The 23,441-nt window shown below is 47.9% G+C and overlaps 1 protein-coding gene across 3 annotated transcripts in view; it reads left to right on the top strand.

Moving 5' to 3' along the window:
* Nucleotides 1-14,682: 14,682 nt before the first annotated feature.
* Nucleotides 14,683-23,441, top strand: part of ADAMTS9 (ADAM metallopeptidase with thrombospondin type 1 motif 9) — a 256,847-nt gene continuing 248,088 nt past the window's right edge. For all 3 annotated transcript variants that reach the window (XR_009555428.1, XM_060239461.1, XM_060239460.1), the window contains exons 1-3: nt 14,683-14,855; nt 15,931-16,328; nt 20,236-20,398. Coding sequence is in view for 2 of the 3 variants with exons in the window: in XM_060239461.1 (XP_060095444.1) it covers nt 14,750-14,855; nt 15,931-16,328; nt 20,236-20,398 (667 nt within the window). In the remaining variant the exon portion in view is untranslated. The remainder of the gene's footprint in view (nt 14,856-15,930; nt 16,329-20,235; nt 20,399-23,441) is intronic.

The following is a 23,441-nucleotide window of genomic DNA, read 5'->3' as shown; positions in this document are numbered from 1 at the left end:
GTCTCAGAGCGGCTCACAATCTCCTTTACCTTCCTCCCCCACAACAGACACCCTGTGAGGTGGGTGGGGCTGAGAGGGCTCTCACAGCAGCTGCCCTTTCAAGGACAACCTCTGCCAGAGCTATGGCTGACCCAAGGCCATTCCAGCAGGTGCATGTGGAGGAGTGAGGAATCAAACCTGGTTCTCCCAGATAAGAGTCCGCACACTTAACCACTACACCAAACTGGCTCTCCTGTTTTCAATTTACAGGGTGATTTTGTTTAGAAATCACCCACAAGAACAAATAATAATTTTTAGGCAATGTTATGCATTTTAAGTCATATTTTCTCAACCTATAAGTATAATTATCAATTTTTGCTCACAAGACTCTGCAGCTTAGAGGGAACATTGCTCACAAGGTGTCTGTTGTAGGAAGAGGAAAGGAAAAGCAATTGTAAGTCACCTTAAGACTCCTTGCAGTAGTGGGGTATAAAAACCTACTCTTCATCTGAATAGATTTGAGTACAATTTTGAATAGAGCTGCTTAGGCACTCTTACTGTTAGTTTCATATGATACAGACTGTTTACCAGGAAGGCCCTCTCATTTACTTATAGACCAAATAAGACATATTGTGTTTTTAAAGGATGCCTAGTTTGGCCACTAGTTTGTTGTTGTGGAAAGGACCTGCTCTTACTTGAGATAACTTCATGTGCATTAGTAGCCCATCATTTGATTACTAGGCCATCTGCCCCTGCTAGGCTTGCCAATCCAGAGGCCCCAGCAGGGGTTCTCCTGCTTTCCCAGGCTCCTTCCCACTCCCAGCCCTGCCCCCATATGCCTTTCTACCTCTGGAGGCTTCAAGCTCTGCTTGGAAAGGCTTCCTCTTGGGATGATATGTCTGTGTCTTTAAGACTGAATGGGGGCGAGGGGGGAATAAACAGAAGAACATGGCTACTCCCAGTGGCTGTGGTTTAGGGTTGCCAAGTCCCATTTTAAAAATATCTGGGGACTTTGGGGGTGGAGCCAGGAGACTTTGGGGGTGGAGCCAGGAGTCACTGAGGTGGAGCTAAGGGGAGGGGGGAAACGGCGCCGGGGAGCGTGGCTGCTCCTCTGAGATGGGCTCAAATTGGGCCCCTCTCGGAGGAGCAGCTGCGGGGGGGGGGGGCAGCGGCGCAGCGGCATCGCGAGCTCTGCTCCGCCTCTGGGTTGGAATCGGGGGCTGCTGCAGGAGGGAGACGCGCCGGCCTACCACGGCCTGCTGGCCCAGTGCCTCGTGGGGCTGCCCGCCCCGCCGCTGCCGCCGGCATCGCGCTGCTGCTGCTGGTGCTGCTGGGCGGCGGGCAGCGCGGACGAGGGCGAGGAGGCACCCTTGCCGTGCGAGGACTTCTTGCGGGACATGCTGGCTCAGGGCGCTGCCAGTACCGGCCTCGCCCGCCTGACGCAGCTCCAGCCGCCCCTCCCGAGCGCCGCCGCCATCCCGACCTGCTGCTCGCCCGCCTTCTCTTCCCTTCCCGCGGCCTGCTACAGCCGCCCTGCCTCGCCTCGCCACGCCCGCTGGCCGGCCCCTCGGCGCCTCTCTCAGCCACTGGCAACACCGCACCTACCCCGAGCCGCCCAGCCAGCCCCCAAACCCGGCCAGAGGGAGCGGCGGCTGCACGTGCGAGCAGGGGGGCCGGGGAGGGCACCAGGCCCCCCTCAACACTCAGCCCCCGTTGCTTCCCCTTTGGGAAACGGCCACTGGCTGAGAGCAGAGCCCCCTTGCCCGGCTTGCCCGCCCTCGGCAGCCTTTGGCCCAACAGCGCCACGGAGGAGCAGCTGCGGGGGGAGGGGGTGGTGTCGCCCGCTCCGGGATGGGGCGGCTCGCCATGTTCGTGGCACCGTTTTCCCCCCTCTCCCGGCTTCCGTTTTTGGGGGGAGCGGGGGAAGAGGGTGGAAATCCTGGCGTCCCCCGCTAGAGCCGGAGGGTTGGGAAGCTTACTGTGGTTGCATGATCTTTTCAGAGGTCGTTTGCATAGGAAAGGTAAACTTGAACCTTTGGTTGCTCTGTGTTACTTTGAAGAAGTTGGAAGTTCAGCAACTTGTGAGTAGAGATGCCAATCCCCCTCTTCAGAGTCATCAGAAACAGTGCTGGGGGGGGGGGAGAGGGAAATGACTGCCAGTCAATTCATTATTCCCTATGGAGATTGATTCTCATAGGGTATAATGGAGAATTGATCTGGGGGTATCTGGGGCTCTGGAGGGGCTGTTTTTTGAGGTAGAGGCACCAAATTTTCAGTATAGCATCTGATGACTCCTCAAAACGTTCTCCACATTTCAAAACGATTAGACCAGGGGGTCCAATTCTATGAGCCTCGAAAGAGGGTGCCCCTATCCTTCATTATTTCTAATGTAGGGAAGGCATTTAAAAGGTGTGCGGTTCTTTAAATGTGATGGCCAGAACTCCCTTTGGAGTTCAGTTGTGCTTGTCACAACTTTGGTTATGGCTCCACCCTCAGTGTCTCCTGGCTGCACCCCCGAAGTTTCCAGCTATTTCTTGAATTGGACTTGGCAGCCCTAGCCCCTGCTTGCACCATTCACCAGCTCTGCCAACTCTGTAACTCTGTGTTCATGAGGTCTGAGAGTCTGAATTCTGTATAAGCAGTTCTGCCTCCTGCCAAAAGAGTGGCAGCAATATTGGGTGAAGCAACAACCAGAGCAGTCTTCTCTTTTTTAATAAGCCATACTCAGAATGAGATTTATAACAAACATCATTGTCTGTGTGTAAAGTGCCATCAAGTTGCAACTGACTTATGGCGATCCTAGGAAAAGGCTTTCAAAACACACAAGAAGCAGAGGGGGTCCTGCCACTGCCTTCTTCCATGGAGACTTTCTTGGTGGTCTCCCTTCCAAGTACCAACCCTGCTTAGCTTCTGAGATCTGGTGAGACAGGGCGATACCATGCTGCCTTCCTTCCCAACAAGTGCCATGTCCTTCCTTTTTTACAATGGGGATTCAAACTGGCTTACATTTTTCTCCTCTTCTCCATGTGATCTTCATAACAATCCTGTGGGGTAAGCTAGGTTAGGAGGGTATGACTGGCCCAAGCTCACCCAGCAAGCCTCCATGGCAGACTGGAGATTTGACCCTGGGCCTCCTTGATCCTCATCTGACGATCTAACCACTGTACCATAGTGGCTCTGATAGCTCATGCAGGTTCTTAACAGTGCCCCCTCTAAACTGAGTTAATGTGAGCTAGCTCACAGTTCTTTAGCCTCCAGCTCACACGCTTTTGTCTTAGTTCAGGCCCCAGAGCAAATTAATTTATGTACTAGCCAAATTGCTCGCTCACAAAGTAGAATCTTTGCTCACAAGACATATTCCGCTATCCTAGTCTGAGCTGCCTTCTACCCCAATTTGGACACCAGAGCACTGGAAATCTCCTGCTATTAGAATTGACTTCCAGACAACCAAGATTAGTACCCTTGGACAGAATGGCTGTTTTGGAGAGTGAACTCTGCTGAGATCTCATCTCTCCCTTCCCCAACCCACCCCCCAGGCTCCACCCCCAAAATCTCCAGGTATTTCCCAATAAAGATCTGGTAACCATACCCCAAAGTGACCCACATAATTTCTCTCTTCCATTTTATCTAGTTCACCTCAGTGCAAACCATTTTGAATTCAGGTTTTGGTTTGAACTGGAGCTAAACAATCAGCTAGTCCTCCCTGTACCATTGCCCTATTCATAGTTCCTTTTGCTTCCCTTGATACCAGCAGGTACTAGGACAGAAGCAATAACCAAGCCTCCCTTTCTGTTATCTCTCCCTTCCGTGGGCACCTAGAAAAATGCTGCAAGTGCAGCCTACATGCAAAGTGCTCTGGGAAATGTAGTTCTCCAGTCTGCTGTGTTTCCCAAATCTCTTTGTGCTCAAATCTCTGCATTTGCAGTATTTTTCTAGCTGGCCAAGTGGTGGTAGAGCCACCTTATTCCAGAGCATTTTCATCTGGAGAAACAAGGATGTTAAGAGTAATAATCATGCTTCTGTGCTAGGGTTGCCAAACTCTGGGTGGCGGCTGGAGATTTCTTGGGATTACAATGGACCTTCAGGCAGCAAAGATAAATTCACCTGAACAAAATGGTAAAGAGATTTCTTATATCTCTACTTTGCCACCTGGTAAATTTGTGGAAGGCAATCAGAAGAGCCTCAGGATAGACAGTAGGAGTAGGGTTGCCAATCTCCAGATGGCAGCTTCAGAATTCCAAATAATCTTCAGATGACAGAAATCAGTTCCTCTGGAGAAAATGGCGGGGGGGGGGGCTCTATGGCATTATACCCTGCTGAGGTTCTCTCACTACCTTCCCTAGGCTCTACCTCCCAAATCTCCAGGGATTTCCCTATCCGGAATTGGCAACCCTGATCAGGTGGTTGATTGGTGATTGAGGTTTATATTTTCTTTTTGAGACTTTTGTTTGAGTACTCAAAATCCATAACGGGATCTATCAAAATCCTCCCCCCCAACCCCCCCCCCCCCCGAGAATCTATCGAAAACACATCCATCACCTAGTCTTAACTCCAGCCCTTCCAAATGGTAAAGTTTCCCCTCATCACTGTATCAAGAAGCCAGGGAAAGTTTCACCTGCTGAATTTCTGCTTGCCTATCAGCTCTCAATGGTATATGAGCGTTAACAAAAATTTGGGAACCCTAGCCCAACCCTGGAATGGGCTCCTATAGCTTTAAGAGTTGTGCAAATTGAAAATGCTGCTTTTCTCATCAGTACTGTGATATGAAAAGTCACACTTGGAGAAATTCCATCTGCTGTGTAATCCTTATAGCAAGGTTTCAGCCATTTAATCATCTGCATCTGGCTAACCTAGAATCTGATCCCCATCACCAAAGCCAAAGCGGGAAGGGGTCGTGCAAAACACTTGTATCTGAACATTGTCAATATTCTTTTGCTTAGAGGCAAAAAAATTGCAGTTAGATACTGGGCCAAAGCATGTGGCACAAACCCTGACAAATCTCACTTCATTAGGATCCCCTGATCCTCTTTGGCCAAAGTTTGGTCAGCAGAAGCCCTTGGGTAAATATACTCCAAAGAACTCAGTGGGTTTGAATCTTTCCTGCAACCATCCCCTTTTGGAGAACGAGGCTGGGGCTTAGTGACGGAGCATCTGAAGTTATCAGGTGAGAGAGGAGATGGAAGACCTCTGCCCCAAACCCTGGAGGACTGCTGCCAGGCAAAGTAGACAGAATTGACAAACCCATAGTCTGGCTCAGTTTAGGGTTGCCAACCTCCAGGTAGCAGCTGGAGATCTCCTATGATTACAATAGGTCTCCAGGTAGCCAGGTCTTACTCGGCTGCTGCTGAGGGATGCTGCTCCTCCTCCCTGGGATCCTCTTAGTGCATGTACTGCAATGATGTCACCTGGAAGCAATGTCATCACTACATGCATATTGTGCAGGAGATGCTCTAGCACTTGAAAGGAACTCTGTGGTTATTGTAGAGTTTTTTTCCAAATGCTAGAGCATCCCCTGTGTGATGTGTAGGCTTGCCAATCCCCAGGTCCCAGCGGGGGTTCTCCCACTTTCCCAGGCTCCTTCCTGCTCCCAGTCAGCAGGCCAGCGGGGGGGAACCCACCCCCATAGCCACCATGTGCCTTTCCACCTCCGGAGGCTTCAGACACCATTTGGAAAGGCTTCCTCTTGGGATGTCTGTGTCTAAGGCTGAATGGGGGTGGGGGGAGCAGTCAAAAGAACATGGCTGCTCCCAGTGGCTATGAAGGCAGCCCAGACCCTCCGTTGATTGCACAATCTTTTCAGAGGTCGTTTGCACAGGAAAGGTAAACTTGAACCTTTGGTTGCTTTGTGTTACTTTGAAGAAGTTGGAAGTTCAGCAACTTGTGAGTAGAGATGCCAATCCCCCACTTCAGAGTCGTCAAAAAGGGGGGAGGAGGGAAATGTCTGCTGAGCACTTCATTATTCCCTATGGAGATCGATTCTCATAGTGTATAATGGAGAATTGATTTGGGGGTATCTGGGGCTCTGGAGGCGCTGTTTTTTGAGGTAGCATAGCATCTGATGACTCTCCTCAAAATGCTCTCCAATGCTCTCCAAGTTTCAAAAAGATTGGACCAGGGGGTCCAATTCTATGAGCCCCGAAAGGGGATGCCCCTATCCTTCATTATTTCTAATGTAGGGAAGGCATTTAAAAGGTGTGCAGTTCCTTTAAATGTGATAGCCAGAACTCCCTTTGGAGTTCAGTTGTGCTTGTCACAACTTTGCTTATGGCTTCACCCCCAATGTCTCCTGGCTCCACCCCCGAAGTCCCCAGATATTTCTTGAATTGGACTTGGCAACCCTAGTGATGTGCCCAGTGATGTCATCACACTGGGCACATTGAGTGTGCCAATGCTCTTTGTGGGGTGGGGCTCCCCCACTAAGGTTGCTCCTCATCCCAAATCCCACACTTCCCAGGCTCCCCCCACCACTGCAGTCTCCAGGTATTTCCCAACCAAGGCCTGGTAACTCTAGTCCCTAGGGAGACATGGCCTAAATTAAGCCCCCAGTGGAGCCAGAATGAAACCAAGATAGAGCCAAATTAATACGTTCCGGGAAGAGTTGCAAGGGGCTGAGCACACTGAAGGGAGGAGTTTCCCTCTCCCCCCAAGCCTTAAATTCCAAACTCTTTTGTAATTGATTTTTTTTGGTGCTTTGTTTGTTTCATAAGGTTATTTTTTCAGACTGTTCTTTGCAATCATTGGCATTGAACATAAAAATTACAAAACAATCTTTAATCTCTGATTAAAATTATTCTGATTAAAAGACATCAAGCATTTGGACTTTGAAGAAAGAAAGAAAACAATGCCCATTGGCTATTATAACATTTCTGTTATAAAATTGCAAAGCCTCTAAAACTATTTATAGTGGGCATCATTCAGCCAAAATACCATTAAATAACCCCACAATCCTAAATAGAGTTATACCCTTCTGAAATCCATTCAAGTTGATGGGTTTCAAAGGATGCAACTCTGCTTAGTATTGTACTGTAATCTCAATTGGGAAAAGATGAAGCAGAGGCTTATTTATTTATTTACATCAATTGTCCCCTGCCTTTCTCATCAGTGGGGATCTAAGGCATAGGTATAAACTACCCGGGGGGGGGGGGGCTCAGGGGCCTGAGCTCCCTCTGGATTTTTCTGGGAGAAGGGCTGAGCCCCCTCCAGGCAACCAATAGAGGCTCAGGTCTCCTCCACACAATCAGTGCCAGGCATAGTGACAAACTCCTTTGAGTGTATGAAAATGTTTTCCAATTCATTTTAGATTTTCAAGAGGAAGAGATAATGATCTTCAAAGGTATGAATGGGGTACCATTTAGAACAACATCGTTTGATTTCTGGGTATAAGTGAGCAGGCCTGGCACTAGGGGTTCCTGCGCCCCAGGCCGAACTCCACTCCTCCACTCCCCCCCCAGTGGTATATTTGTGTGTGCTTTGTGCATGCACCCTGATGACATCACCGATTACGGCACTGTCACACACTCCCTAACTTTGCCGAGGCTTCCTGAGCCTCAGGAGGCCTCGGCAAAGTGCGGAAGGCAGCAGGTGCGCTCAGAGCTGGGCTCTGAGCGCACTCACTGCCACACATCTTGACTTTGCTGAGGCTTCCCGAGCTCCGGGAAACCTCGATGAAGTCAGGATGGCAGTGGGTGCAGGGCGTGAGGAGAACCAGGTGGTACCCTAGGTGGCCGCCTACTTGACCTACTCCCAAGCACCGGCCCTGTCAGTGAGAACTGAGTGACTTAGCATGTGTAGTGAGAGAAGAGACCAATATCTCTGTTAAGTCCCGGGGGTTCCGTTGTTCTGAGTGTTGTCCTGGAGATTCCATTGTTCTGAGCTTGCAATGCCATCTCCTATTCCCATCTGTTTCTGAAGTTCCTTTGCAATAAAGCAGCTACTTTGAGGTCCCTCACTGAGTGTCCTGGAAGGTTGAAGTGTTCTTCTGTTCTTGTGTATGTTGGAAGGACTCCTTCAGGTATAGATGGCAGAAAAAGTCTTTCAGATCTCCAGACACAATGGACACAGATCTGACATCAGGAATCACAAGACTGAGAAGCCTGCAGGAGAATACTTGAACCTTCCAGGACACTCAGTGGGGACCTCAGAGTAGTTGTTTTATTGCACAGTTGCTTTGAATACATAGCAACTGTTTTCTATTCTGCCTTAGCTCAGAGACTCCAGTCATGCATTTACCAAATGAAGGTATCTGCGATGTCATAATTTTGTAAATTTCAGTACAATGTTACCTTATGAATAATGAAGAAATAAGACACCTGTAAATGAACATTTAAAAAGTTTCCCTAAAGGCTTTTCTGTGTTGCCTTTTACTGTCAAATTTGCGACCATTAGTTTATCCTATGCACATAATATGCATGTTTGCAGATCTTAAAGTGACTATTCATTTTAAAAGTGAATTTCAAAAGCACAGCAGGAGACTGCTGAGATACCACTATAACCACTGGCCAACTCCCACCTTTTCCTGGGCTTGGCCCAGCCCAGGGGCATTGTTAGGGGGTTCTCGCTAAATTTCTGGGAGGCTTCTCCCTAAATCTCCCATGCCCCCACCTACATAGGTAGTGACAATGGAGGCCCCTCCCTGTGATGTCACTGGCTCCTCCCTATGATGTCATTGGATTCCAGTTCTTTTAGGGACCTATCATAGTAATGCCTCTGGGCAAACTCCAGACCCACCCCCAAGGAAATTGGAAAGTCTACACCCCTGATCCAAGGCAGTATCTTTTAGTAATAATTCTCCTGTTGTAGTGGCAAATCTGACCATCCTGATTGGTTGGGGCCCGGTGGGACTTTGGGTATCAGCCTTTGGTTCATCAAACTATCAATCACGACCAGGAATCGTTTTGTAGAAAAAATTATTTTATTTATTTTATTGCTTTTATATCCCGCCCTCTCCTAATGGGCTCAGGGTGGCTAACAATAGTTAAAATAACAGAGTGTTAAAATCAAAATACAATAAAATCATTAAAACATTTCAACAGTTCATACAATATAAAATATGTAGTATGGTTCCAGGTTCACTCACCAGGATCCAGATGGCGGGTTTTAATTCTTATTGAGCACCGCATATAATGATATTATGTTATTTGGCACTCTGGATTTGTACTGGGGTGGTTTGGGTGTCAATGCTGTGGGATAATTTTGGAGCTCATTAACATAACTCATTAGCATATGCTCTTCCCCCAGCCAAAAGCAACCCAATGCAAGAAAGGAGAGCCCCAGGCGAGCGAGGCCTGCTTGGGCTGGCTAGAGATCCATGTGTGGGTCAAAAGTCCAGCAAGCCACCCACCACCCAAAATCACATAAGAAGTGGAGAAAGGGTGGCGTGGGCTTCTCCAGGGGTTAATGAGGGTGCTGGGAGCATGGCAAAACCCCTGGTGGCTGGCTGGCTGCCCACTCACCTTATCCAGGGATTGTTATGTAGCTGCACCTACTATACAGTGGACAAAGTAGGCAGGGAGGAAGCAAGGGCCAGGAGCTGCGCTCCACTGAGCTCCTGCTGAATCTGAGGCCTGATCATGAGTACTTGCGTGCCATTGGTTGAGTCCTGCCCAAGTAGCTGTTGCTAGCCAGCAAAACTGATTCTGTCAGTAAAACACAACCAACTTTAGTTCTGGCAGTTACTGTGGAAATACACTATTGGTTCATCACACATTGGTCACAGTCTCTGGCCTCCCATTGGCTGACTCCCCTGTCTCCGCCTACTACAGGCCCAGGAATGTTGAATACACTGCTAAAAGCAGTCTTACCTCAGAAACAGCCACATCTAGGCTTCCCAACCCTCCCGCTCTGGCGGGGGACGCCAGCATTTCCACCCTCTTCCCCCGCTCCCCCAAAAAACGGAAGCGGGGGGAGGGGGGAAACGGTGCCACGAACATGGCGAGCCGCCCCATCCCGGAGCGGGCGACGACGCCCCTTCCCCCAGCAGCTGCTCCTCCGTGGCGCTGTTGAGCCAAAGGCTGCCGAGGGCAGGCAAGCCGGGCAAGGGGGCTCTGCTCTCAGCCAGCAGGGCGTAGCCGGAGGCCAGCATGTTCTTCTTGCCCTGCGCGCACATCCGCCCCACCACCCTCCCGACCACCTCGCGGGGGCTGGAAACCTGCAAGGGACGGAAGCGAGACATGCGCTCAGCGGCCGGCAGTGGCAGCGAGGCAGGCAGCCCCACGAGGCACTGGGCCAGCAGGCCGCAGTAGGCCGGCGCGTCTCCCTCCTGCAGCAGCCCCCGATTCCAACCCAGAGGCGGAGCGGAGCGCGACGCCGCTGCGCCGCTGCCCCCTCCCCCCCGCAGCTGCTCCTCCGAGATGGGCCCAACTTGAGCCCATCTCAGAGGAGCAGCCATGCTCCACGGCACTGTTTCCCCCCTCCCCCTAGCTCCACCCCAGTGTCTCCTGGCTTCACCCCCAAAGTCCCCAGATATTTTTTTAAATGGGACTTGGCAACCCTAGCCACATCTCCAACTCTTCTCTGTGTCCTCTTTGTCAACTGGCCTCAGAAAGAGCTACTGGAGAGCTACTGCAGCCTCACGAAAGGCCTCCCAGCATAAACAGCATCCAAGGGCCACAGAAACAGCCAGGGAGGCCAGGCCATGCTGGGAGTATTTCCTTAGAGCCAATAGCTGCCCCCTGGGAAGTGCTAGACAGAGGCTGTTGCTAGGCAACCCAGGCTGCTTTTATCAGGAAAGGGAGATAGAAAGGGGGATAGAATGCCATACAGTCCACCTTCCAAATCAGTTATTTTCTCCAGCATGGGGAGATAAATCTATTGTCTGGAGTCCAGAGATTCGCTCCCCTTGAGGTGGGGGGGGGGGCGCGGAATGAATGCCTTCACTTGGATGGGGGCGGGGGGGAAGGCAGCTAGGGGGGCACTCACCCAGAGGCCTTTAGTGATACCTTTCCAGGTTGGTGAGAAATCCCTAGAGACTCTATGGTGGAGAGCATAGGAGTTAGGGCTTCAGAGTAGGGTCTGCCAGACCAGGGTTCTTGCTGTGGAAGCTGATTGGGTAATTTTGGACCAGTCACACAATTCCAGCATAACCTGCCTCACAGGGTTGTTTTTCAGATCAAAGGTGGGAGGAAGAGGGGAATGATGTAAGCTGCTTTGCCCCCCCAAAAAATAAAATGTGGAGAAAGACTGTGCTTTTCCTATGTAGACGTTGCAGGGAGGAGAAAGGCGATAGAAAGCTGAACTCAGAGTGGGCAGATATAGGGTTGCCAACTCCAGGTTGGGAAATACCTGGCGATTTAAGGAGTGAGGCCTGGAGAGGGTGGGGTTTGAGGAGGGATGGGACCTCAGGCATTTGCAATATCATTTCCTCCTAGGGAACCATAAGAACATAAGGGAAGCCATTTTGGATTAGGCCAGTGGCCCATCCAGTCCAACTTTCTGTGTCACACAGTAGCCAGAAAACCTGGTGCCATCAAGAGGCCCATCAGTGAGGCCAGGACACTAGAAGCCCTCCCACTGTTGCCAATCTCAAGGTGAGGGCTGAAGAGCACTCAGAATTAAAGCTGCTCTCCAGATGACACAGATCAGCTTCCCTTGAGGTGGTGGTGGGGAATGAATGCCTTCACTTGGGTGGGTGGGAAATCATCAAGGGTGGGGAACACTCACCCAGAGCCTCCTTCCAGAGCCCATTGTATTTTTCTTCACAGTGGACCTTACTCCTAGTTTAAATCATATTCTCCAGAAACAAGTTCCATTTAAAACAACTGGATTTGCTGAGGAAAAACAGGATCTTGATGCAATTGTCCGACTGAAATGAAGAGGACTACTAATTTTCATTAGGTTATCAACCATATTTGTAATCTAGAGTTTGTGACAGTTGGATTGGGAAATTCCTTGAGATCTGGGAGTGGAACCTAGGGTAGAGCAGGCTTGGGAAGGGAAGGGAGCACAGTAGGGTATAATGCTATAGACTCCACCCTTCAAAGCAGCAATTTTCTCTGGGGTATCTGATCTCTGTAGTCTGTTAATTCTCCAGGCTCCACCTGAGGGTTGGCAACCTAGATGGAGTGTTGAGTTCAGCTCCAAAAAGTCAAAGACTGAACATATGCTGGGTTATAAAGTTCCCCAGGTGGCCATGGGGGAGTCAATTTTCAGCCTATACATCTACACTATAAATACCAACCTGCCTTTGGGTTGTGGGAAAGATAATGACAGACATATTTGAACCAAATTCACCTTTAAATCATAAAAGTGTTTCATAAACAGCAGTTCTAGCCTCTAGTTATGCCATCAGGTAGGATCACTACTGACTATGTGTTCCGTAACAGAATTACTCCAGTCTAATCCCCATTGGTTTTTTTAGACTATTATAACTGCATTGGAAGGCACTATAAATCCCATAGCTATGCTTTCAGAATTCCAATTTTTAGCCAGAGCACTGATGTTGTTACTCCATCATGATAAATTGGTATGGGCTAACATTATTTTTATGTTCCTGCTTTCACCATATGCTGGTATGTTTACCATGTCATAGGGTTGTTGTCACCATGACTTGGGAAATTCCTGGATATTTGGGGGTGAAGCCTGGGGATGGCAGAACTTGAGGAGGGGAGGGAGCTCAGCAGGAATATGATTCCATAGTCCCCACCCTCCAAAGCTGCCATTTCCTCTAAGGCAGGGGTGACCAAACTGTGGCTCAGGAGCCACACGTGGCTCTCGAAGCCCCCACTGCCTTGTTAGCCAGCTTGGCAAAGCTATTTCTCTCTTTATATACTTCCCCAAGCCAAGCCAGCTGATGACTTGGAGAATGCATTTAAAGTTAAAGTTGCTTTCCCTCCCTCCCTCCCTCCCTCTATCTATCTATCTGTCTGTCTGTCTGGTCAGGTCTGTCTGTCTGTCCTATCTCCTTCCTTCCCTTTCATATCTGATGTTCACGTCTTGCAGTTCTCAAACATCTGATGTTTATTCTATGTGGCTCTCCCATTACGCAAGTTTGGCCACCCCTGCTCTAAGGGAACTGATCACTGTTGCCTGGAAATCAGTTATAATTCCTTGAGATCCCCAGCCACCATCTGGAGGTTGGTAACCCTTTCCATGGGTACTTTTGCAGAAGCATTGACAGTGAGCATGCTTTGGAAAGGATGGTGTTGGTAAAAGGTCTATCTTTTTTTCTCTCTCTCTCTCCCCCCTGCTCTTTACTGGGATCCCAGTTTATTACATCAATACAAGGTCTGAAATAGAGGTAACCATCTTAACTCAAGGATGGCACAATACACTTCATTTGGGCTCCCATAGATTTGTTTGTTTGTCATATGGCTCAGTTTACTCAGAAGAAAGTCCTACTGATTTCAGTGGGGCTCACTTCCAAGTCAGCATTCTTTTTTGTCACAACAAACTTCAAACAAATCTATATATTTCAGGTTTAATGATGTTAAATAAAAATAAGGAAAATGGTTATCTTATTGTTCAGCCAGGATAAAATGAACCACAACAAAATTAAGAAACAAATTTTAGTGAGGTTTAAAAACAAAACAAAACATTAAAGTTGTAAGGCAGGATTTTGTGCCTGAAGGCCTCTCTTTTTCTCCAAGGGGGGGGGGGGTTTCCCTCTCTCAGCAAAATGACAAAAGGTTTTCACACTCCATAAAGTATTAATAAAGTGCTTGATTGTTTCAGATTAACTCTTAATCCAGGGAAGGATAAATAGATGCATACTTTACAAGCTGCTGCCTATAATTTCAAAGGCTGGAAGAAGCTTCCTTCTTTTCAGCGAACAAATTATAGCAGAGGGGGAAGAATTCAAGCAGGCAGTTTTAACTTTCATAAAGGGGAGGAGGAAGGAGAGCACCATAGAAAACCAAAGGGCAGCCTCTCTGCTTGGTCGAAATGATTATTCTCTATGTTAGCAGTTCAGCAGAGCTCTCTCTCTTGTTCTCTCTGATCACTTCTCAAGAGTTTTGGTGGCTCTCTGATCTCCAAAGCTCTTTTGACCTCGTTTCCTCAAGAGCTGGGGTGGGGGGAGGCGCTTTGATTAATAATAATTAATAAAATCTTAAATAATAATTTCGAAAGTGCACCACAGCACACAAGAGGCTTTTTGTTTGTCTGTTTGTTTTAAAGCCACATTTGACCGAGCAAGGGAAAAGCCAATGACACTTCACCACATAACTAAGGATAACCAAGCTCCTTCCCCCGCTCCCCTCCTTAAGTGGAGGCGGGATCTCTGGGCATTTGATCTGGCGGATCTCGCCCCTCCTCCGGTATCCTAAACTGGTTCCCAAGCACTCTTGTCGTCCAGCAAACAGGGGGGAGACTGAGCGAGCGAGGGAGGGAAGGCAGGCAGGCAGGCAGGCAGCCCACCAAAAGTGCCGCCGCGGCTTTTCCAGTTTCCTCGCCAGCCCCCTCTCTTTACATTATGCTGGTGTCTCGGATCCTCGGGGCTCGAGTCTTTCCGCTCCTCCCGGTCAGCTCTCCAGAGCTGGCAGTTGTTGCCACAGCGGAGCCCAGAGGAGACGCACTAGAGGAGAGCGATCCCCACGTTTCATAAAAGTGAAGTTGTGGGAGCAGAGGGGCGGGGGGGGCGAAGAGAGTAGCCAAGGAGGAGAAAGAGAGGGGGGGGGAACTCCGTGAAGTTTTGGCTCCAACCCACCTCCCCTCCCCTCTCCGCCCCCCCGGCAGCAAAAAGGCGAAAGAAGGGTGGAATCACTTTTTTTTTTTTTTTTTTGCAAACCGGGGGGGTGGAAAGGCTGGCCGCTGCAACGAAGCGGCACAAACCACCATGCAGCTTGTGTTATGGGCAGTGGGATTAAGCACGCTGTTCCTACAAGACTTCTTGAATGTAGCCGGTGTCACAGCAAGGATACAGGGGTTGCATCCGAGACAAGGTAAGATGCTGGCAGCGGCAACACTCAGGACTTTGATTTTTATTTTATTTTTTTAAAAAGAGGCAGAAGTTTGGTCTTGCTTTGCTGGGGGTTGTTTGAATGCGCTGCCACCGTGGGGGAAAGAAATCCTACAAAGCGTTTATTAAGCATCTGTAATTCCAGGCGTAGGCAAGTCTCCGCCTACAAAATGTAGCCTTGGAGCCCCGCAATATCGTGCTGGAGAGCCCTTGGTTTGTGGCTTTGGAAGCAGCGATCTGTTCCCCGAACTTCAAAAACAAGCCCCCCCCCCCGCGTGTCACGTGTATTTCTGCTCCAAGCAGCCGCAAACTTCTGTTTGACCCGAAACTTTGGCCTTTTTCATTTCAGATCGCAAACGACTCAGGTTTTCTCCCCCTCAAAATGAAAGTTTAAATCTAGAGAAGGTTGTAGTTTTAAACTGTTATAAAATAGGTTGATACTCTCTCCGAACGGGACGAGAATCTATTGACTGCAACCGTGTAGGTCAACATATCCTGATTTCCAGTGCCTTTATGGGGTTAGATTGTATTAGCGTTGCAATGTATGTCCATACATGTGTGTATGGCAGTAGGCGGGCTTCTAAACTAAGTTTGCAGTTGCTCTAACGGGTTTGCTCCCTTGCTGTTTTGCAATGGCCAGCCAGGTTATATAAGAACTGAACTGTTCTGTGCATGCATCCCTTGCAAGGCACTTCGTGGGCCAGTCCCTAACCAGGAAGCTCCCCCTAACCCTCTGTTGCTGCCTGGAACACCCGGCTTTAGATGCTCATGCTTGATAAGAGTGTAGAGGAAGGAAAAGAAGGCTTAAGCCAGTGATAAGACCGTCAGCGTGTTAGAAAAAGAACCCCTGGCAGGAATCCGGGTCTTACCCAAATTTTTGGTCATTGATCCAGGGGTGGGGGATTGCTGTTTGCCCAGCTCCTAGTACAGCCGCTGGCTCCTTTCCCTGCGGCTGCCTCACGTGGTAGAAATAGCACGAAACGGTTCCCCACGCCAGCGCTCGCACACGCCTCTGCATCTAGTCACCGGGACTGTTGTGTTTTTAACTTTTCCAACAGCTAAACTTCTGGACGCGCTGAGCGAGTACGAGATAGTGACTCCGACCCGGGTGAACGAGTTCGGAGAGCCCTTCCCTGCCAAGGTCCACTTTCAAAGGACGAAGCGGAGCCTGCCCTCGGAGCCTGAGTCCCGGGGCCTGGATGCTACCTCCTCCTCCTCCAGCACCGCCCAAGCCCACTACAAGCTCTCCGCTTTCGGGCAGCACTTTTTCTTCAACCTGACAGCCCAATCGGGATTTATTGCCCCTCTCTTCACTGTCAGCTTCTTCGGAGAGCCGGGGGTTAACCAAACGAACTTTTACCCCGAAGAGGCAAGCGATATTAAGCACTGTTTTTACAGGGGCCATGTCAATACGAAGCCCCAACATACTGCCGTGATCAGCCTCTGTTCTGGGATGGTAAGTGCCTCGGGGTTCGGTGCCGCCGGCGGTTTCCTTTGGACTGGACAACTTGCAGAATGGTCCCCTCGTTGGAAAACTTGTGCTCAACTCTTTGCTGTCTGTGAAAGTCACCTCTCTCTGAAAATACTTGTTGCTGTTTGCTACAGCCTCTCGGGGATTGCAGGGAAAAGGAAGCGGGATTAAAATAAAATTCCCTTTTTCCTTTAAAAAAACCAGTTTCGTGCTGATAGCTGCTGTAACTTCCAGCTTTTCTTTCTTCACCCCTCCCCCTTCATTTCAAAACACCCGGCGGCCTTTTAAAAAGCCGGCTGGACGCATTTCGACCACGTCCATCTCCTTCCCTACCCGGATGGGAAAGAAAGTGAAGGCAGCGGCGTCAGTGAAGTCTGGGGGTGGGAATCGAAGGTTCATCTCCTAAGGAGATTGATGCGGAAAGGCGGGGTAGAAGGAACAGGGAGCTGCCGGGAACCAGCCGTGGTCATTATGAAGGCTACGTTTTCTCCAAAGAGCCATGTACTTTTCCCGGCACGGCAGCAATGTCCGAGGCAACTTCGCAGGGGAACTGCTCTGACGTGTGGCAGGGATCGCAATGGAAACGGAAGCCAGGAGGTGGGGTTACCCCAGGCGGCTTTTGGAGGAGAAGGGGAGAGATGGGTGGATTGAGGAGGAGGATACTCAGAACCCCAAACAAGGGTGGTGCTTTGCGCCGGGGAGCAGAAGACATTTAAGGTGGAGGGAGAAAAATAGAAACTGCATGTTTCTTTCTTCCCGCTCCCTCTAGGGACGCAAAGCTTTACTCCGGATAGGAGACTCCTCTTGCCTGGCTGACGTAGTAGTTCTGTGCCCTGCCTCACATTTCCTTTTGAAGAGCCGTTTAAAAAATCAGCGAGGGCTTGCCTCATAGTTAATGTGTTTAGGATATGAAGCTGTCAATTCTGTGACCAGCTCTTAATGTGGGAGTCCCCCACCCACTCACTCTCTGGAGGAGAGAATGATGCTGTAATCTTATATGTGTCAGTGTGGCTGGGGGCCAAGGGGAGGGGGAGGAAATCTCCCAGAGCTGTAATTGCATTGGGCTCTCACTTCCAAAGTTTGGCCATCCTGCCCTTAGCTTTTTGTCTTGGGCTGGCTGGAAAAGGGCAAAGGTGTGGGATTTTTAAAATATTTTCTGTGAGGCAATAATATATTCTTCAAACGTGACTGAGTGAGATTCTTCTCCTCTCCCCCACCCTGCCCCCTCTCCAGAGAGGGAGAGATGCAAAACAGCTAAGTTTAGTTATACTCACCAGCCAGGCAGGGCTGTCGGGTAGTTGGTACTCCCACTGATAGTGCCCTAGAAGTAGCACCTCAAGTGCTGCCTGCGCAGTTGTAGTAATCTCACTGGCTTGTTGTTGTGATATTTGGTGGGCGGAGGCAGTGGACGGGAAGGGAGGGCTGAAGTCCGCCCTGGGTGCTGCGGAGAAGACCCACCAGGGGGTGGGAGTGTGTTATTCCAGTCCTCCGGACATGCAGGGCTGGAAGAAGGGGAAAATGCCCACCCACCTCATGGAGGAGGCATCACCCCAACTTTGGCATTGTGACTTCCATCGACCTTAAGGGAGACCAGGAACTTCCCAACCCCTTGGCTCTTGGAAACTTAAGGTGGAAAGGGGAGAAAGATGTTTAGAGAGAGAGGTCTTTCCTGGGTTTGGGGGTGGGGAGGGCAGAGAAAGAAGCAGGTTTGTGTAGATACACATAAGGGACTTAACTGGCAAGTGCCTTTATGAGTGTCCAAGATGTTTTTGTAATCCACTCTTGGTCATTTCTGAGCTAGTATTTGTGAGATCCAGAAGGCTGAAATTCTGTCTGAGAAAAGGGAATTTCTCTGCAAGTGCTGAAGTAGTTTCCTACCCCTGTCTCTTAGTTAGTGCTCAATGAGATAGTGCTTAAATTCCTCTTCACCAGCCTGCTTAGTTAATTGAAATAAAACAGCAGTCTAGTGGCACCTTAAAAGACAAACAAAACTTATTCCAGCATAAGCTTTCTTGTGCTGACTTCATCATGTGCTCCCATTGCAATCCAGTGCATCTGCTGAAATGTGGTCTCACATACAAAAGCTTATGCTTTTGTATGTGAGACTTGTTCATAATTCACCCCACCCCCCTGAAAAAATGTTGTGGCCCTTATCTGTACCTTCAGTAAGGTTACCTGTCTTTTTCCCTACTGGTGTTTAAGGCAGTCTGAGGAATGGTATGGCAGAAAAGTTAGCAGTGGGTTTAGTATAAGGAGATCCAAAGATTGTCTGGCACCCTGAAACTCTAGCTCTTTTTGTGGTGAGCTAGTTTTATTTTAGGAGCCCTGTGGTGCAGAGTGATAAAGCTGCAGTACTGCAGTCCTAAGTTCTGCTCACGACCTGAGTTTGATCCCGGCAGAAGCTGGGTTCAGGTAGTCGCCCCAAGGTTGACTCAGTCTTCCATCCTTCCGAGGTTGGTAAAATGAGTACCCAGCTTGCTGGGAGGGAAAGTGCAGATGACTGGGGAAAGCTATGGCAAACCACCCATAAAAAAGTCTGCCATGAAAGCAACGTCACCCCTGAGTTAGAAACAACTGGTGCTTGCACAGGGGACTACCTTTGCCTTTTTAGTTTTATTTGGGGGGGGGGGCTGAAAGAACCTGTGAGTGACCCAAGGTCACCCAGCTGGCTTCAAGTGGAGGAGTGGGGAATTGAACCCGATTCTCCTGATTAGAGTCCGCCACTCTTAACCACTACACCAAACTGGTGTAAAAGAGTTAACTTTCTTCTGCTTTCCTGGTGTCACTGCCCTGATTCATTTACCTCCCCCCCTCCCCGAATTGCATTTTAGAGTCAGATAACAGATATGGAATGCCTGTCACAGAACTTGAGCATCATTGACCTGGACATATGCTTGACCTGAACATATGTTCAGCAAAGCAATTCAGCTGATCATGACACCTATACAGTTCTGCATCAGAATACCCTAAGGCAGGGCGGCTGCTGGAGTGCAGTGTTCCTGGCAGGGTCTACTTACCTAAGTTGCTAGCCTCCAGGTTTGGCCTGGAGGTCTCCCAGAATTGTAACTGATCTTCAGACAACAGAGATCAGTTCCCCTGGAGAAAATGGCTGCTTTGGAGGCTGAACTCTATAGCATTATACCCTGCTGTGCTCCTGTTCTGTCCCAAACCATGCCCTCCTCATGTTCTGCCCCCCCCCAAACATCCAGGAATTTCCCAACCCAAAGTTGGGAACCCTATAACTAATTCTAGCCCTTGCCAGCATATCTCACATGCCATTTTCTTGGAGGCTTGTAAATGCTCTACCACTTGTTCTCCTGGCTGGGTATATGGGTGGTGTGCAGCAGTATCCTGAGAGTCACAGTGGCAACACCTGCAACCACATGTGCTGCCAAACACTGTGGAGACAAGGATTTGTGTGGCAAGCTGGAGTGTGAACAGTGAGAAGGGTGATGGGCATGTGGAGGACATGAGTGTGGAAGACGGAGGAGTTAGCTAGGAGTTCTGCTGGTGGGCAGAGGATGGGAAGGGTGGCCTTTGAGTATTCTTTGCCCTTGCCTCCCCAACCTGGAAGTGGCCATATCGTATACTCTTCTCAACACAAATGTTATAGCATTCATACTGCATAATTTTAAGGCATAGACTTAACAGATAGGTTGTATATAATGTGTGAAGTCTTTATTGATAAAGGAGTAGGTGATACAAAGTGTATTTGCCAAATGCCATGCGTGCTAATGTAAATTTGATGTAACTAGGCAATCCTGTGATGCTGACACAGCCTTAGTGTAGAACTCTGTTTAAAAAGAAGATTTAGATGTTTGGTAGCTTCTCTCATCTCTCCTTAGCAGAGTGCCATTAAAAGCATCACTGTTGGTATCTCATTCCTCCTCAGCTAGGCACATTCAGGTCACATGATGGAGACTATTTTGTAGAACCACTGTTGACATCTGACCAGCAAGAATATGAAGAAGAGCATACCAAGCCACACGTGGTCTACAGACACAGAGTACCTCCAGCAGACACTCCAAGGGACAGGCAGACCTGTGACACTTCAGGTATTTGAAATTTTCATTTCCCCTGACCTTCAGTTTGAGTTTAACTAACTAAAATAATGAAAACATTTATATCTTGTCTTTCTCCTGTCCTCATTACCCTCACCCAATGGCCCAAGGTAGCTTACAAAACTTTGAGAAATGTAAGATAATTTTGAAGCGGGAGACCATTGGGATCGGTAGCCTATGTTGTGAAAAGATACTTTCTTCTTTTTTACTTCCAGTAGAAATAGCTTTCTGGAGTTAATAACATGGTGGTATTGCTCACATAGGATGTCTTTGAGTTCTGATGTTATTGAACTTCCAGAGGCAAAGCTTAATGGCTTCCAACTGTACCTTTCATCATTGGTATTCTGAATTCTTCTTATGTCTCTCACTCCTTGCATATGGAAACTTACCTTGTTTCACCTTCGAACTACAACATGGTGTACTTTTCACCTGAAATATATTCTGAAGCACTTTGAGGTCCTTCTCGTCTCTTGTTGACCTTGTTCACAAACACATTTATTTCCATTTTTTTAAAAGCCTGTTACAGTTAGATCTCATTTGTTGCAGGATTGTATCCCTATGTTAATTCACTTCTCTCTATGGAGTACATGTCAATCACTAAAGCCCACTCAGTTTAATAAAAAAATACAATTGTACCACCAATTTTAATACTGAAAAATTAATTGATGAAAAACCAGACCTACATCTTTCACCCTAATGAAACAGGTGAGAAGCAAAAGATATTTATTGCAGCATAGTGAAATTATGGCTTCTTGTATGTCTTTCCTAGAGGTAGAATGCTGGCTTTCTGAAGGCCACTGAAGGGCTCATGCAATATAGCGTTTAGCATCATTCAACATGTAATTTCTCTCAGTAATCATTAACTAGTAAAGTCTGTCAATATTATTACCTCTTTATTGTAATAAGAAGCTGAATTTTATGACTGAGGTAAAATTTGAATCAGAAATCTCATATTCTTGCCCACAAAACCAGCTCTTAATATATATTGTTTAAATGGATGAAATGGAAGAAACAATCTTGTCCTAATTGCCATAACAGTACAAAACTATGGCTGCGTGTTACTACCTTCAGCAACTCATGAGACAGATGCAGAGAGCCCTAATTAAGTTAAAAATGTATAGATGTTGTACAATCAATCCACTAGCATATTTTGGATAGAGACACTTATGAGGTGCTTTTCACCTATTGGTTCCCTTCTTTATTTTTTATAACTTTGAAACATTGCCCCCTTTCTAGCAGTCTGCTTTTTGGCATCCCAGGGAAATAGCTTTCTTTTGACTTCCAAAACAGCTTGCATGTGTTTTTGTGTACTTCATTAGCTGTCCAGTTCAAATGCAGTCATATTTTTGCTTTTTTTGGAAATAAATACCGGAACTGCTATGTTATGTTGAGTAGTGCTGCAAATGATTTTTTCCTATTAATTTTTTTGGTTCAAAAATGGGATTTTCAAGGGTTTCTAAATACTCCTCCCTCTTCCTCCAAAAGCCCATATTTTGTCTTTGAGGTTTTATTTTCTTGTCTTTATGACTGTTCATAGCTTCCCTGTTCCCTCGTTTGCTGCTCTGGGTACAGTCTCTCCTTGTTGTTCAGAATATAGTCCTAGCTAATCCGGGATAATGTTGTAAACATGATGACGTTGTGCCATTGCATGCCCAATCAGATATGGCTATGAGATGTCATCAGGGAAGCCACTGTTGTGTTCTCTCTGTGTGTGTCTGAATGGAGTAGGGAAAGAAATGAATGCGTCAGCCTGTTTCCAAGGCAACTGGGCCAGTGTTCATCAGTTCTCTCATGCTGTTGTGCAGTTGGAGTTCTCTCCTTTGAACACTAATCCAGAGCGCATATTATGTTTTGGGCAAGTAGTCTTTAGCTGTGCTATCTTCAAATACTCCCTTAATCATTGCAATGCAGTGTTTAATAGCTGCTACATTTTTTCTCTCAGTGTGCACTGTTTCTTTGGGAAGATCAGGATTGAGGTCTTTTTTAAGATTATGAAAATAACTTTAGGGTTGTTTAAAAAAAAAAAGAAACACGGCAACTGGAAATATAATGCAGAGGTGTTAACAAGGGCAGCTTCCTTATTCTCCTTGATATTATAGGGGATCAGAGAGTGCAGGAGAGAATGATCCCTCTCACAAGGCTTTTTTTTTATTGTTTGTCCTTCCAAGGGTTGCTGCTGGACTATGCCACTCTGGTTTCTCTCTTCCAGCTGTCTCTGCTCCCTTCTTTGAGATCACATACAGGAGATTCAGAACAGTTGGAAAGAAACATGGGATCTGGCTCAATTCATCCAGCAACCCTTGGAAGCTTGGATCGTCGGATGATGGAGCACACTGACTCAAAGGTAGTTGGAAGGACCCTGAGGTGGGGAATAATATGTGGATCCTCCTTTCCCCTCCCCTGCCCTCCCCTGCCCCATCCCATTGTCCTCACACCTGGAATAATGACAGCCATCATCTGAATAGTCTTTCAGTGATCTCCAGTAACCACAGAGCAGGGTTTCCAGTGTAGTCCTAATCCAATATATACCATTCTAAGCCCATTGAGTCAGTGGGTTTAGAATAGTGTGACTCTGCTTAGGGCTGCACTGCTCATCAATTGTCTTTCTTTTTAATTGATTTAACATTCTCTAGAGAAATGTTTCTTTTTGAAAAGAGCTTTTGAATTCTTGTTAGACTCCGCAGCAATTAAGTAAGTCTTATGTTGACTGGGCCCACCTTCAAGATGCAAGAGTAGCACACTGTCTTCAGTGGGCAGTCCTGCCAATCTTTTTTTTTCTGCTCTAACCTCTTCCACTTTAGCAAGCAACTTGACCCAAAAAGGTGGGGGAAGGAGGGAGAGGAACAGTGGCTGCTGTCAGCTTCCTTGCAGGAATGTATCTTGCTGCAGTCCTTTGCGCAGACTGACTTCATTAGTCATAGTCACCAGCCAACCAGCGAAAAAGAAATAAATTCATTAGAAATGTGAAGCTTGGTGCTTGTATTCCAGCTAGATCCACTGGGTTACTTTTACAGAACTTCAGGAGGAAGGAATTGCT

The sequence above is a fragment of the Heteronotia binoei genome, chromosome 5 (genome assembly GCF_032191835.1).
Source record: "Heteronotia binoei isolate CCM8104 ecotype False Entrance Well chromosome 5, APGP_CSIRO_Hbin_v1, whole genome shotgun sequence".
NCBI classification, from domain to species: Eukaryota; Metazoa; Chordata; class Lepidosauria; order Squamata; family Gekkonidae; genus Heteronotia; species Heteronotia binoei.
This window is presented reverse-complemented; position numbering and strand designations above follow the sequence as displayed.